The sequence below is a fragment of the Symphodus melops genome (assembly GCF_947650265.1).
Source record: "Symphodus melops genome assembly, chromosome: 22".
NCBI lineage: Eukaryota > Metazoa > Chordata > Actinopteri > Labriformes > Labridae > Symphodus > Symphodus melops.
Genome location: NC_136712.1, coordinates 2,933,795 through 2,949,096, shown reverse-complemented (window position 1 = coordinate 2,949,096; position 15,302 = coordinate 2,933,795). Strand labels below are relative to the sequence as shown.

Here is a 15,302-nt window from a genome sequence, read left to right as displayed (position 1 = left end):
ACAACAGCGTATTGTGATGTGTGGATGAATTTTATGGCGTTGTTGTTAAAGAGTTGGTCATTTAGGCACGGTGTTATATTGCCTCTTAGTGGCCAAAAGACGTAACTACTTTCTACAGAGCCAGGCTGCAGCTGATCTCTTGCATAATAACAAAACCATTTTATGTAAGAGAATAGTGTGACGCATTTTTTATTTAGAGCTTAAATAACCTCCAGTAGTGATAAAGTTAGGCCGCATAGTGTCATATTAGTTAACCTAGCTGCTAGTCTTTTCATTTTATGATCATATGGTAAAGATACACACGCATGCAACTTTGATCATAAATAATAGATAAGTTGGTCAAATAAAACTCATGCTGGTTTGATTATTATACGACATAACAGTCTATTGTACTCTGTATTTGTACAACGAGCAAAACCTAAGGTTAATAAAAGTGAATGCCGTAAGACAAATAATTGCATGAGACAGGAATTAGAGGAAATGCAAATGAATAGGGCAAGTACGCATTGTGGTATAACATTTAGTTGTACCGTAGTCAAATAAGTTCAGATAAGTATTGGATACGCTGCAACATAGACAATTCAAGTGTATAAAATATATCAGTGTATAATATTTTACTTTGATAAAGAGAATTTAACAACTTTATAACTGTGCTGAAAACAAGCAGAAAAAAACTTAAATTAAGCTCTAATCCATGCTATACTTGTCCATTTCTCATAGTCTAACCCTGTAAACACACAGTAACCTATCTGTTGTATCGAAGTAGGCCACTATGGGTACACAGTCGGAGTTTTAGTACACTCCCAACTACACAGCTGCTATCAAATCATTTCTAATATCAAGTGCGTCAGCCACTGTACTACAACAGTACTACGATTGCAAACACACCCACACAAGCACGCAGGTTGGCGCGTGAGGTGAAGCCCAACGCTCATGCCTGACTTCATGTGCTCATCCGGGTTCTTTTGTCGTAAACAAAAAGCTATCTGGGATTTGTAGGCGGATAGAGAATGTTTTTGTTTTTTAAAAGGTGTTTGTAGGTCTGAAGTTTGTGTTTACACAATAATTGACAGTTAAAATGTTAATTATTTTACTTGTTATATTGGGGAAAATACAATAATAGAGTTCAACCAAGATTCTCACGTAGTTCTAAATATTGACATAACTTTATCATAAATAATAATAAAAAAAACATCCCAAGGTTTGTTTAGTATGCCATGAGAGGTCACAATTTGAGCCTGGAGGTCGTTATCTGAATGAACACAGGTGGGTTAGCTGTCTCTAGTCTCTTTTAGGTCAAGGAAAAGCACGCTGCAGAAACGTGACCACGCCGTGACGCGGCATTCGTCCCTCTTCGCCAATCAGAGCCCAGCACAGACATAACACTCTAACTTTGGGCGGAGCGTCGTCTGTGGGTGCGGCGAGAGGGATGAGCAGCTATTCGTGGACATCGAGGGAGAGAATCTTCTAGTACAAGCTCAAAACACCCGCTCGGACGGAAGGGAGACTGTATACACGGATTTATGAAAGCTAAGTGATTGTTTTGGTTACATTCAGTCGAAGAATTTGACAGCATCGCAGTCAGAATCTGTTTTTACATAACCGACTCTCGCGCGTGCGTGTCTTCTGGCCGTTAGCAACGTCAACGTCCTCAAATTACAGGCGAGTTAATTACTCTGTTGTTAACTAAAACGTAAATAATACTTATTTTTTTCAATGCAGGCTCTCTAAGGCGTTTTTAGTACATTTATAAACGCATTTTTTTTCAGTGTTCAGAAAAACAAGTTATACAACGAGCCACGTCCGTCAGCAGATCGCGTCCTAAAGCCCGCCGTGTTCGTGGCTGTCACATTGCCGGGGAACGCGCGCTACGACGGTCCAAATGGTTCAGCAGCCATCGGTTTCTAAATACTACGACATAATGGAAAAGGTTTTATTAGAGCAAGGCTAATTATACTGGACTGCAGTGCTGAACATCACCGGGTTGTATGCTATAAAAGGCATACAAGCTGTTCTTTTTCTTCTTTATAAATTTGGATTCCCTGTGGACTCGATTCTCTCTTTTTTTTCTTGGACATACTTTTTTGAATCACTGCCAGAGAATCGGAATAACAAGAGGAGCGATCACACAAAGACTATCTTCATCATTCAAAAAGGAAAAACAAGGATTCGTCAAGTCGAGTAATGGTCATTAATACGATCCACTGGTTCAGGAAGGGCTTGCGGCTCCACGACAATCCGTCGCTCAAGGAATCTCTGCAGGGAGCGGACACAGTCCGCTGCGTCTACATCCTCGACCCCTGGTTCGCGGGATCTTCCAACGTTGGGATCAACAGGTGGAGGTAAGGGGTCCAAACCACGTGCACCCATATTGATATACAGCAGGGGACTACCACATGTTACACATTACACACACACAGCTCCTCTCTATGACACACCGGAGTGCCTTGACTGTATTTCCTATGATTCTCTGATGCATCTGTTTGTAAGCAGGTAACAAACTTGAGGTGTCAAATTCAAGTTATTTGTTTATATGTTGAAGTTGAATGCAAAGGGCAGTTGAGCGATTGCAAGTCTGCATAGTTTTTGCTAACATCTGATTTAAAACTGTAATTATTAGTTGATCTTTATTGATTCATCTTTGAATGTGCAACCCTGTGCCTATTATTTCAGCAACTGTTTGAGGAGGGGGAAAGTCCTAACATGCTGCTTCAGATTGTCTGTTCCTTTTAGGATGACTGCACATTGGGTTCAGATAAAGCTAACCAGTCGGTCATCTGGAGGAAATTGAGAAATTCTGATTGGCTGCTTATGTTATTGTTTGAGCTTTTAACACATACAGTTGGGGATTTGTAATGTTGAATCTGGTTGATGTTGAGGACTTCAGGTGCTATTCGTTGGTACCAAAACACTGGTATAATAATGCGCTTGGTGTTTTGTTTTGTCACTTGCAGTAAATCGTTGACTTTTGATCGTTTCCGAACATTTGACGTGATCTGAACTGTCACAAAGATATACAGCACCTGGCATCATTTGATTATGGATCTTGATTTTGAACTCAAAAAGCATTGGTTTCGACATGAGTCAGATCACTAATCATAGTGGATCCTCCATTACATCATGAGGTATAATTCAATCTTGAGTCAGTCATTAAACCGAGTCTACTTTCAGACGCATCATTAAATGGAAACATCATTTACAATACAACTTTTTCCTTCAGTGAGACGTGAAACCAGTAAACAGCACTTTACTGTGTTGATCCTCATCATAGCAGGCCCGCTCTGTTTCTCTCGATTGTTACAGCACTCAGAGGATGAATTAGTTCTTCCATTGGGATAAGAGACTTGGCAGAGTCATAGGAGAAGTTTCCACCATCCTTAGTGACTTATTTGTGACATGTTTTTGTGTTTGTTTGTTTTTAAGAATCGAGATAAAAAAAAAAAAAAGAATTAAGAATGAATTAATTTCCGAATCTGCTTCCGTATTTGCCAGAGCTGAATAAAAAGTGAATTGTTTAGGTTTTGGTAATGAAAAATCACTGTGCATTTTCAAACATCAGCCTATTTTAACGTCTATTTCTCTTAAGCACGTTATTCTATGTGCATATCCAAAATGTATCCCAACGTTTCATTGGTGGAGCTGCGGCGATGCTTCATCTAATATTGAAGACTTTATGTAACTGACATTCTCTGAAGTCCAAACAGCCAGTAAACGTGCACGATGTGCGTTCAGAAATGCAAGATATGGAAAGGCTAATGGAGTCCGGTGATTCAGAGAAGTGCAAGCTTTAACCGCTCATGTGACAGAGATAAAAAAAAAAAAAAAAAAAACAGGGCAGCTCCGGGTTGTTCTCCATTCTTCTACTTTCCACCCTGATAAGTCTCCTGCAAATGGCCTGAGAGCGAACCTTCAGTCTAGCGTGTAAAGTTTAACCTCAAAACAAACAGTGTGATCCGTGACCCAGAACTGTATTTATGACTGCTCAGCTAGCTGCTTCTGTCTGGAAACTTCCGTGTCCTGGCTCCCTGACTGAACACATGCAGGCGCTCCCAGTTTTCTCTGTACAGTCGGAGTCTCCCTGGATGTTTTTGTTTCCTTTCCCGCTGTGCGCTCTGGTTTGGTCCCATGCCGTCACCGGCAGAGTAGGGCAGCAGCTTTCAGGCGCGCCCGTCTATGGAGCATCCATGTTATGCTTTCACAGTTATGTAACAGCAGTGTGGAGTGACGCAGAGCTCACAGACACACACAACGCCTTGATTCATTCTCTTCATTTTTTTTAACATGCATCAAACATGAGGGGAAAAAACTGCACGGCGTGCATGGACTGTAATCTCTCCTAACAGTAAAGAGTCACATGTTCTCTCAGTACTGTAAAACATTCAGCGTAAGAAGTCTGATTTGATAAAGTGTGTAAAAAAAGTCTACCATTAAATGGAGGAAGTTCCTACATTTTGACACACTCACATTTTATAGGGCTGAGTTATAAAACCGTCTTCTCTGTCAGAAACTTTGGTTTATATTCACTCAACACTGATGGATCAGTCAGCTCATCACACAGCGTCAACATCCAGCCGAATCTACTGTTGTTTATTTACAAGTGAAGTACACACCAGATACACAACCACAATCCACAAGCAAGGCGGTGTCTGAGTCTCTGTTTAACTCAATTAAAAGAGAATATGAAGAAGAGAATTTCTCGTCTGATGATGTGGAAGTAGAAATGCTGTGTACGTGTACTCCAGTGGCAGCTCAGCGTGCAGCCCCCTCAGCCGGCATCCTGTGTGTAAGCTGAAGGGCATCGAGGATTAGCCAACCTTTTACCTGAATCCTCACGTTCAAGAGTTTTTAATTCTTCATGATTTTAAAAGAGCACAAACTTAAAGATGCCTTTTTTTAAATTAAAAAAAACAAACAAGCTGAGCCCTTCTGGAAAAGAAAACCTTTGCACAAACTACAGCTGCAGAATAAAGAGCGTCAGTGCTCAGCTCATAGATCACACCTAGCGTATATTACTGGAGACAATAACAACGGAGTGATGCTGATGCGTACAGGAGACTTTGAAAAGTGCAACACAGCCTGCAGTTGCTCGCCCGACAAGCTGCACACTCAGATTATCATTTGATTGCGGGTGAAGTAGTAAGTGAGTCTTAGCAGCCTCGTCCTCGAGATCAAGCGGGGGTCAGTAACAGAAGACGTAAGCAGAATAACCTTCCCATCCCCCCCCCATCTTCTCCCCCCAGGCCTCAGTAGGTCAGTGTGTTAGCAGTCGACGTTTCACCCGTCTTCTTCTTCAGAAGACCCCGACGCCGTCTCTCCTGATCCCTGCACTGCTGCCTCCATCTGTTAGCTTTGTTATTCTGGGTGGCCCACGAGCATGAACGTCCTCTTCTTCAAGTGGAAAGAGGTTCATGAGGATGTGATTAGTGTGGAGATGCTTCAAAGAGTGTTTAGAGCAAGACTGAAAATAAACAACAGTGAAATGCAGACAGGGATGAATGCTTTTGTGCATTGTGGCACAGTCCCCCCCCCCCCCCCGATAGACTTAACAACTAAGCTAACTGCTTTTCTTTTGGAAATGCCGTCTGAGCCCGTCGGCTCCAGAACGGAGCGAAGCAGGCAGCCTCAGGAGCGAGTTCCTGGACCTGCAGAATACATCGTAGCTCGGGAGCGAGGAATCTGTTGAGTTTCCTTCAGATAAGCGAGTCAGCAGATGTGCACACGCTGCGACTGTTCAAGCTGTTCCTGGAAAGCTCCCAGAATGTAGAAAGTTGAGTTATGTAGAAGAAACTCCCTCAGACCCTCCCCATGTCTGCAGAATAACAAACCAGCACAGAAACAAATTCTTCAACACAACCAGGGAGTCTGAATTATTCAGTCGTACGCTGCAGTACTTTTGGAAATGTCAAAGTTGTCTTGAGCAGGGGCGTACAAGCGGGCAGCAGCCCAGGTTCAAATCCGACCAGTGCTTTCTTGGCTGCACCTCTCTCTCTTCCTGATTCTATCCAATAAAAAGCCCAGATAACCTAAAAATCAATCTTCAAATCAACCTAGCATTATGACGTGTTGATTGGATAATATAATCATGCATGCACATAAGGGCTATGGTATATGTAAACGTTGATTTGACGCTAAATGACCCGGACATGATGAGAACTTGAACAACGCTTAGTCTTATTTCATCTGAATCTCTAAGAAGACACAAATGTCAGGTCAGTGTAACACACACACACACACACGATGAGAGTATACAGGAAGTTTCCACCTACGAGCGCTGGTACCTATAGCAACAACACGGGATGCCCAACATTACTGCTGCTTGGCCTCTGTGTGTGTGTGTGTGTGTGTGTGTGTGTGTGTGTGTGTGTGTGTGTGTGTGTGTGTGTGTGTGTGTGTGTGTGTGTGTGTGTGTGTGTGTGTGTGTTTTTTCACACTGTTTTATTATAGGAAAGTGAAAAACAGAAAACAGTCTTCACTAACAATAACATGTTGTTCTTAAAGAAAGAAAAGTCTTGGTGCTGGTCGGTATGTTCTGCTCGTTTCTGTTCACTGACGTCACATTCAGACTTGATTAAACTCATGTGGACGCGGGTCGGTTGACTCATCCACTGTCTGCATGATTCAGCCCGAAGGTTGAGTTCAAGGCCCGTCTCTTTTTTAAGTTAATGAAGCATCACTGTCAGTTATGTCAGAAGGTGGCGAGTAAGTACAAAAACATCTTTTCATTCCAGCTAAATGGAGGTTATATTTGGCTTTTTTCAACAGGAACTGAGCTCAGAGAAAATTGGCACCATTGAGGATAATGGTTTCATGGCACTTTGTAGCTCTGCTGGTTTCAGATTATCCGTCATCAGGCTAACTGTGGAAAGAGACTCGGGTCAAGAAGTTGTATGCAGACTTTAGATAAGCAGGACTGTACAACACTTTGAAATCAGGAGGCATAACGTCTTCAAAACGAGCCGAGCGAAAGTGGCGGCAGCTCGGTTTGAGAGACAATAGAGTGCCCCCTTATGGGTTCAAGGGTCTTTCAGGCGTTCTTCTGCCTGTGGCCTCTTTAAACCACCGACGAGCCACACGACTCCGATAAGGAGGCCGACTCTCTGAAAAAGCAGGACGCGCGGTCATTAGAAGCTCCGGCTGACTCACACACACCTGACCTCACTTTCATCCAGCTGACAAAACATTCATCAGAACACAGTTTCCCTTCAGAGCAAATCGTCCTAAACACACACAGAGTGACGGCTCTTTATAGTCTCGAATGGTGAACCAAAGAAAATCAAAGCTATATGTTTTTAGATGTAAAAAAAAAAAAAAAGCACTTGATGTTGTTAAATGTCTGTTTTATGAATGCTAAAGTTATCGAGTCGGAGCTTCGTCTGGAGAATCAAATCTTTGTATTCAGGTTGGGGGAAGTAGGCCAGAGTTGTTGTTCTGTAACTGGAGCAAACCTTTGCCTCTCTCCCCTCCAGTCAGCTACGGGAACATTCGTTTAACGAGGTCACTAGTTCACATCTTCAAACTCTGGAGAGATTCCCTCTGTCAAAACAAACAAACAACATGATGCCTCTTCTTCCTTTACAACACCGTACGACTCCGTGACACTCGACCAGGATTCTGAATATTTACTGCTTTGTTCTGACTGCCTGATTTTTAACCCTTCGTCTTCCTTTCATTCCTCCTGCAGGTTCTTACTGCAGAGTCTGGAGGACTTGGACTCCAGCCTCCGGAAGCACAACTCTCGACTGTTTGTGATTCGGGGCCAACCCACTGATGTTTTTCCCAGACTGTTCAAGGTGACAGAGAAGTGTTTGGGTTTTTTTTTTAACCCCAGAGTGTGCAAAGTGTCGATATACAGTTTGTTTATTTTTCTTCTTCTTTTTGTGCAGGAATGGAACATCTCACGTTTGTCTTACGAGTACGACTCTGAGCCATTTGGGAAGGAGCGAGATGCAGCGATCAAGAAACTGGCCTCTGAGGCCGGAGTGGAGGTGACGGTGCGCATCTCGCACACGCTCTATGACTTAGACAAGTGAGTAAACGTGACCTCGTCCCTCAGCTGGGTTTTGGTGTTTCTGTGCGTCTGTCGGGTTTTTGACTCTTTGCTGTAATCCTGCAGGATCATAGAGTTAAACGGGGGACAGTCCCCTCTTACCTACAAGCGGTTCCAGACCCTCATCAGTCGCATGGAGCCGGTGGAGATGCCGGCAGAATCCATCACGGCTGAAATCATGGGGCGATGCACGACGCCGCTGTCCGACGACCACGATGACAAGTTCGGCGTCCCGTCCTTGGAGGAGCTGGGTAAGGCCAGACAGGATGTGAAAGGATCAAGAAAAAAAAAAAGAGGACAGTCAAAACAATATTTAACCCTGTGATGTGATCCCTGCAGGTTTCGATACTGAAGGTCTGTCCTCAGCTGTTTGGCCGGGAGGAGAGACAGAAGCCCTCACGAGACTCGAGAGGCATTTGGAGAGAAAGGTCCGTTAAAGTCAGAGACTTTAGAAGATTTATTTTTCACAACAACACAATCGATAATCAAAAAAAAAAAAAAAAATCTCAAGGAGGGCAACACCATGAATGAATGAAAAGCCAACACGAACAATAAGATACAAAAAAAGAGCTCAAGCTTCTCTTGCAGGGAGCTAGCTTGTGATGTAACACCGTGCATGTTCCTATCTGATGTCTTTCCTCTCTGTGTCACCATCAGGCGTGGGTTGCCAACTTTGAGCGTCCGAGAATGAACGCCAACTCTCTGCTAGCCAGCCCGACAGGCCTCAGCCCGTACCTGCGCTTCGGATGCCTCTCCTGCCGCCTCTTCTACTTCAAACTCACCGACCTCTACAGGAAGGTCAGTCTTTGAACGCCTCACAAGCCACCGACAGAAACGTTGCGGGTGCAATCTCCTAATTGTCTAAATGCCTCAGAGGGAGTACTGGTTCCTGCAGAGTGAGGATGTCATTGTTGCTGCTCTGATGCGTTTCTCAGGTTCAAACATTGAGTTTTCTTGCAGAGCGTGTAGACAACACTTCCATGTGACAGACAACTAAGAGAGTAAGAAACAGCTGACAGATTCAGATAAACGTACCTTGAAGTGAAGAGTCTGTAGGAGAGATTCCAAAGATTCAAAGGAAGCTACAACGTTTAAAGCAGGGGTGTCAAACTCGAGGTCCAGATACCTGAGACTTTCAGACGTCTCTCTACTCCAACACACCAATGTGTTGTCATCAAGCTGTGCAGAAGGCCGATAACGAGCCGCTCATTGGCTTCAGCTGCGTTGGTAGAGGAAGCCTTGTTTGTGTGCACACTGCCATTTTACTCTGCTGAACTTCCTCTTCTGCATGTGTTAGTTATACCGCCCCCTTGTGGTTACCCAGGTGTTATGCAAAGAGATAAATGTAGCCACAGCAGTGCATTGGCTCCCTCTTGTGTCCTGATGTTGTACATATTCAGACTCCTGTGCAGATGTTGCATAAAAGATAGTTCTAAAGTAGAGCAGGTGTTTTTAACAGTTGCTGTACAACTTTGGTTATTTTGTGGGTGGGGCTTAGCAGGGGGAGACAAGTTGCAGTTGAGCCTCAAATAAAGAAAGTCAAACCTTTTGTTAGGATATAAAATGTGATGCGACTGAGATAACACGCTCACTCCTCCCCCCTTCAGGTGAAGAAGAACAGCTCCCCTCCCCTCTCGCTCTACGGTCAGCTACTGTGGCGCGAGTTCTTCTACACGGCGGCGACCAACAACCCCTGCTTCGACAAGATGGAGAGCAACCCCATCTGCGTGCAGATCCCCTGGGACCGCAACCCCGAGGCGCTGGCAAAGTGGGCGGAGGGCCGGACCGGCTTCCCCTGGATCGACGCCATCATGACCCAGCTGAGGCAGGAGGGCTGGATCCACCACCTGGCCCGGCACGCCGTGGCCTGTTTCCTGACCAGGGGAGATTTGTGGATCGGCTGGGAGGAGGGCATGAAGGTGAAGATTTTTTTCTCCCTTAAAAGCTCAATGAGGCGAAACGGTGTGAAAAGTCCTGACCCTTAGCGAACGACCTGACACCTGTGAATCTGTGTCTGCAGGTGTTTGAGGAGCTGCTGCTGGACGCTGACTGGAGTGTAAACGCAGGCAGCTGGATGTGGCTCTCCTGCAGCTCGTTCTTCCAGCAGTTCTTCCACTGCTACTGCCCAGTGGGCTTCGGCCGGCGCACCGACCCCAACGGAGATTACATAAGGTACTTTGAAATTGAACTCGCTTTCATATTTTGGCCTGAATTCACCAGACATCTTAAACTGTTATGCAAGATAAATTGCACGTTCAGCATTGAATGTCCCTGTCCTCATCCCAACTCCTGGTCCATGTCTTCATCCAGGCGCTACCTGCCCATTCTGAGGGGCTTTCCTGCCAAGTATATTTATGATCCCTGGAACGCCCCCGACAGCGTGCAGAAAGCAGCCAAGTGTATCATCGGGGTGCATTACCCGAAGCCCATGGTGCACCACGCCGAGGCCAGCCGCCTCAACATCGAGAGGATGAAACAGATCTACCAGCAGCTCTCCTGTTACAGAGGCCTCGGTAAGAACACACCGAACACACACTTTTCCCACACGTCTTCGATATCGAGTCGAAAGCAGGGCGAGCGATCAGATGCCTTTAATGATAGCGACCTCGTGTTCCTATGAGACGACTTATGTAATAAGAAGTTGAGCACGGCTGATGAGCCAGGATTAACACACTTGAACTCCTCAAAAGAACTGCCGAGCCAGCTGATTGGTTAAGACACTGCTAAAGAGTTCTTGTGCAGTTAGCACAACAAAAGGCCCGTGTGACTGTTCTGAAAACAGCACCTGAAACTTCTCATGTTATCAGTCAGTGTCGGGCAAGAGACAGACCAAACAGCATCTCCATCTGGACTTTTCATTGGTCAAACCTTTTCTTTAAGACGTCTGAATGAAATAAAAGTAGAGGCTTCACCTAACCAATGAGAAGTCGTGGTGAAGAAGGACAGCCGAGCAGACTGTCGATGTTTGAAGAGGAGTAGACTCACATGTCAAACGTTTGTCGTGTCTGTGTGAAGTGACTTTACTTATTAAAATTCACCGTTTGTGTCGTCCTCAGGCCTTCTGGCTACAGTGCCGTCCAACTCCAACAACGGAAACACGGACATGTCCTCAGAAGTGATGTCATACTCTGCGGAGAACACACACGATGCTGCAGCTTCATCATCAGGTAAGAGAGATGAAAACAGCTGCAGCACATCTGGACTCTAAGGACTTCTCTTTGTGTGGGGAAGCAGAGACAGGAGATGTGTATTTATTTTTGTATTTATTTTTCCACAGGTTATCAGGTGCCGGTTCACTCTCAGGAAGACTGGCAGAGCGGGGTCATGATGTACCTGCAGGGGAACCAGCAGACCGGCGTGACCACGCATCAGCAGGGTGAGTGACCCCGTCTGTACACGACACGCCTCGGCCCTTCGCTGCAGCGTTAACATCCTTCATGGTCGTTTCATGAATCATTTGAAATGATGTGGTATCTTAAAGGACTTGAAGGAATGTCCTTTCAACCACAAGTACTCATCGTCTCATCCTTGAATCTTGAATTCCAGGTTATGCAGGCTCCAGTGCTGATGTGGGGATGATGTGTTATTCTCAAGGCACACAGCAGATCTCTGCTGCTGCTTTTCACAAAGGTAAGAACACGTCATCTTTTCTTCTTCTTTTAGCTGCATAGAAGCCTCGAGTGTGTTTGACTTTCATGTTGTTTGGTTGGATAAAAGCATCCACAGCAGCCTGTCTCCACTGTAACGTCCATCACAGTAATCCTGATCTGCACTTAAAGGATGGATTGGTAAACACTTTCCTTTTTTTTGTTTTTTTTAGGACCCGAGCACCACAGCTCCACTCAGACCAGCGGGAAACGACCCAACGAAGACTCCGGGAACGGCAGAGGCTCCAAAGTCCAGAGACAGAGCAGCCACTAGGAAGGTTGGTTAGAATCTGCAGACCTGATGTCCGTCACATTATGTACACAGCCCCCCCCTCCCCCAAGAAAAAAGGACCCTAAAGACTTTTTGTTACGGCAGTGCACTGTTGCACCTACAGGAGGAGAAAACAAAGATCCTGAAAGCCGTTCACACTAACTGACTGACTGTCACAAATCTGGACTGAATATTCTCACGTGGACCGCACGGCCCGGCTGCAGTGGACGTCACACTGCGCTCCACGGACAGTCTTTGTGTATATAATGAGTTTGTTAATCTGGGCTCACATACAAACGTGTACATATTTGAATATTGTATGTGTCTTTTCTCTCTTTGTGTAGCCATAGACCCATTGATATATTTTTGATATGAGAAACAATTGTGGATGGATCTTTCTTTTTTTTCTGGAGAATTTTCAATAAAAAATATGAAAGCATTTATAAACTGTCCATTCAAAAAAACACACAAAAAAAACCCTGTTGAAATACAGCCGCCTGTCTGCTCGTTCATCCTCCTCTTCATGAACAGACGTGTCATCCTCTGACCTCACCGTGTTTGGTTCCTTCTCGCTGTAGAGGCAACATCGCTAGGACATTATCTATCCAGTTGTTGCTTTCTGAGAAGAGGAGACTTCATATCATAGTGCCCCCTCCTCCTCCTCCTCCCCTCCCCTCCGTATAATCCCAACATAAATGTACCACTGGAGAGAACTGCTTCACCTGCTTCTTGTTCCTTCTTAATGTGTTTGTTTGATTAAAATTGGTTTAACTATACAAACCGTTTCCTGCCTTTTCTTTTTTAAAGAACGAGCAGGGATTGATCCGTGTTTTTGTTTTTTGTTTTTTTTAAAGTAAGAACCTGAAATCAGACGACTTTGAGGTTTTTATTCCTACAAAGTACCCGGAACAAAGTTGATTCATTATAAAGTTGAAGCCATTCATCAATGCATCCCTCACATTCACCCATATCATATATCTCTGACTTTACGATATAAAATACAGTACTCTTGTTTTTATAACAGTCGTCATAAGGGCCGTCAGCCCTGAGTCCAAAAGGCTAAAAGATTCCTTCCTATTCAAACTGTCTTGCTTTGTTTTTGCACCAAGGTGAAGCTGTAAAACATTTGTCTCCACAGACAGAGCAGCATGCCAACAGTTACTCCTGTGCAGATCTGGGGGGAGCCACAGGGTTGAATAGCGGTCGCTGCTGCCTGAGCTGCAGCTTCCCATAAGTCATCTCAAAGTCCTTTTTGGTTCCCTCGATAACGTCCAGGCTTCCCGAGCAAACGTCGTATCCGTAGGAGGCCAGCTTGTGGATACGATAAAGCACGATTTGCGTGGTGAGCTCCAGCACGTTCGGCGTTTCTTTCACCTGCTCCATGGTTATTCCAGCATCCATCAACCCCTGGAACCTCCCGGTCAGAGTAGGCAAGGAGTAGTACAGAACAGCCGGGCAGCGGATCACGATCTGCTTGAGTTCTTCCTTCGAGCAGCAGAGAGCGCTCTCGACGTACGCCAGCGCTTGCTGCATGCTCTCCGGCTGCAGCTCGGCGATGGATGCTCTGAGACTTGAGACCAGGTGGAGGAGCTCCTCCGTGGTGAAGCCCTGCTCCCTCAGGAAGCCCAGACTGTCCCTCCAAGCTTCAGCTGGGCGCAGCAGGATGTACGGATTCTGACTGAGGAGCTTCTGCAACCAGAGGCGCAAGTTCCCTTCGTCCCCGCCCAAGTCCAGGTAGGTCTCCCTCAGGGTGTGGATCACCTGCTGGTTCATCTCCACAGGGCGGCTGAAGCTCTGCGGGGCGCTCGCCATCAGCTTCCCTATGATCCTCTTGCTCAGGCGAAGACCCTGGAGGTAGAGGATGTTCGCCCGCTGGTTGCTGTGGTGAGTCAACGCGAAGAAAGACGCCGGGAACTTCTCGATGATGCTCACCAGCTCGCGCTTGTTCGGGCACACGGACACCCAAAGGTCGCGCTGAGCGGCGACATCCTCTGGAAGACACAGGACGGCTTCAGGGTGAGTCTCGAGGATCCGGGCGATTACCGGGGACTCAGCGCCCATGTCCCTCAGCAGGTCGGCCGTTTCGGACACATACGCAGAACTCTCCGAGAGAACCCAGCCCTTAAACTTGCGCACCTTCCGTATGTCCACAGAGAGCTCGTACAGGGAGTCCACTGTGTGCTTGTTCTCCGGGCGTTTGTTGGGAGTAGGGACATTGGAGGCAGACGCAGAGGGGGGCAGGAAGAGCCTCATCCTCTGACAGGAGGTGCACAGAGAGGCGGTGGTGACACGAAGCATTGTTGTTGATCTGGGACAGGAGAGAAGAACACCTGTAAGCACATCAACACTTTGAGATTTGCACTTCTTAAGGACATAAAGACAATGACATTCAGCAAGTGTTTGCATTTGATACGCTGCTTTCCAGGCCTGAGACCCTTTCACAGATAATTAATTATTATATTATTATTATGTTGGTGTGGGGTGAAAAATTACATTTTAATGACTCCGGAGTTAGAGATGAGAAATTAATGGGGGGTTTAATTTAAATTAAAACAAGATACTGTAGATACTGGCCGTGTTTTGTCCACAGTTTTTTGTCATACACGTTAAAAATGTGTCAAAGTGTTTGTTATATTTTGGCAACACTACCTCGAAAACGTAGTTACTTTTCTTTAAAAAAAAACATTTTCATCATTATCATAGATTCATATTTTTGGATATTATTTTCCCCTATTTATTCTCATGTATTTCTTAGTATTAGTATTAGTAGAGTATTGATCAGAATGATAAAGGTTTTACAAATGTTTCAGTTCGATAAATTCCTATGATCTAGATGCTGCAAAATGAACAAGTGATCATGTTTGGTATCGATAATAGAGATTTTATTTTTTTGCCATGATCGAGCAGCCCTATTTAAAGTTCTCCTTTAATATAACAGGAATCATCTCGTCACATTTTACGAGTGAATCAAGTTGATGAAGTTTAAAGTTTAGTCCTGAAATGCATTCAAACCGAAGACAGGACGCTCTGTCCTGACAGGTCATGGGATGGTCCATGCATGTTTTGGATGCAAGCTACGTAACACACAGCCAGTGTGCATAACACACACACACACACACACACACACACACGATGTGATCACATGCAGAATGTAACACACAGCAAGAATCTATGTTGATCTTAAATTGATAATCAATCAGGTTACATGACCTGTTTACAAACCTTGTTTATCCGGTGGAGTCTGCAAGTTATAACACACACACACACCCACCGTTCAGCTTTCATAACATGAATGGAAGGAGAGGGGAGGAGTCAGAGAGGCAATGCATAATAGTAC

At 45.1% G+C, this 15,302-nt stretch overlaps 2 protein-coding genes across 3 annotated transcripts; one reads left to right on the top strand and one right to left on the bottom strand.

Moving 5' to 3' along the window:
* Positions 1–1,373: 1,373 nt before the first annotated feature.
* cry1a (cryptochrome circadian regulator 1a) lies at positions 1,374–12,404 on the top strand. 2 transcript variants are annotated; one of them, XM_079334873.1, is made up of 14 exons: positions 1,374–1,470; positions 2,100–2,342; positions 7,682–7,790; positions 7,884–8,026; positions 8,114–8,298; positions 8,387–8,475; positions 8,705–8,845; positions 9,655–9,966; positions 10,068–10,219; positions 10,358–10,560; positions 11,104–11,214; positions 11,325–11,423; positions 11,594–11,677; positions 11,868–12,404. In XM_079334873.1, the coding sequence occupies exons 2-14, from the start codon at positions 2,185–2,187 to the stop codon at positions 11,966–11,968; spliced, it is 1,887 nt and encodes a 628-aa protein (XP_079190999.1). In that variant the 5' UTR covers positions 1,374–1,470; positions 2,100–2,184; the 3' UTR covers positions 11,969–12,404. The 2 variants fall into 2 exon arrangements, with proteins under 2 accessions (XP_079190999.1, XP_079190998.1); XM_079334872.1 differs by having other exon boundaries at positions 1,376–2,342.
* Positions 12,405–12,992: 588 nt separating this feature from the next.
* On the bottom strand, positions 12,993–15,250 carry LOC306817747 (transcription termination factor 2, mitochondrial-like). The gene is made up of 2 exons (XM_079334874.1): positions 15,188–15,250; positions 12,993–14,295 (listed from the first exon to the last, which is right to left on the bottom strand). Exon 2 carries the CDS (start codon positions 14,261–14,263, stop codon positions 13,124–13,126), a length of 1,140 nt encoding a protein of 379 aa, XP_079191000.1. The 5' UTR covers positions 14,264–14,295; positions 15,188–15,250; the 3' UTR covers positions 12,993–13,123.
* Positions 15,251–15,302: the final 52 nt, after the last annotated feature.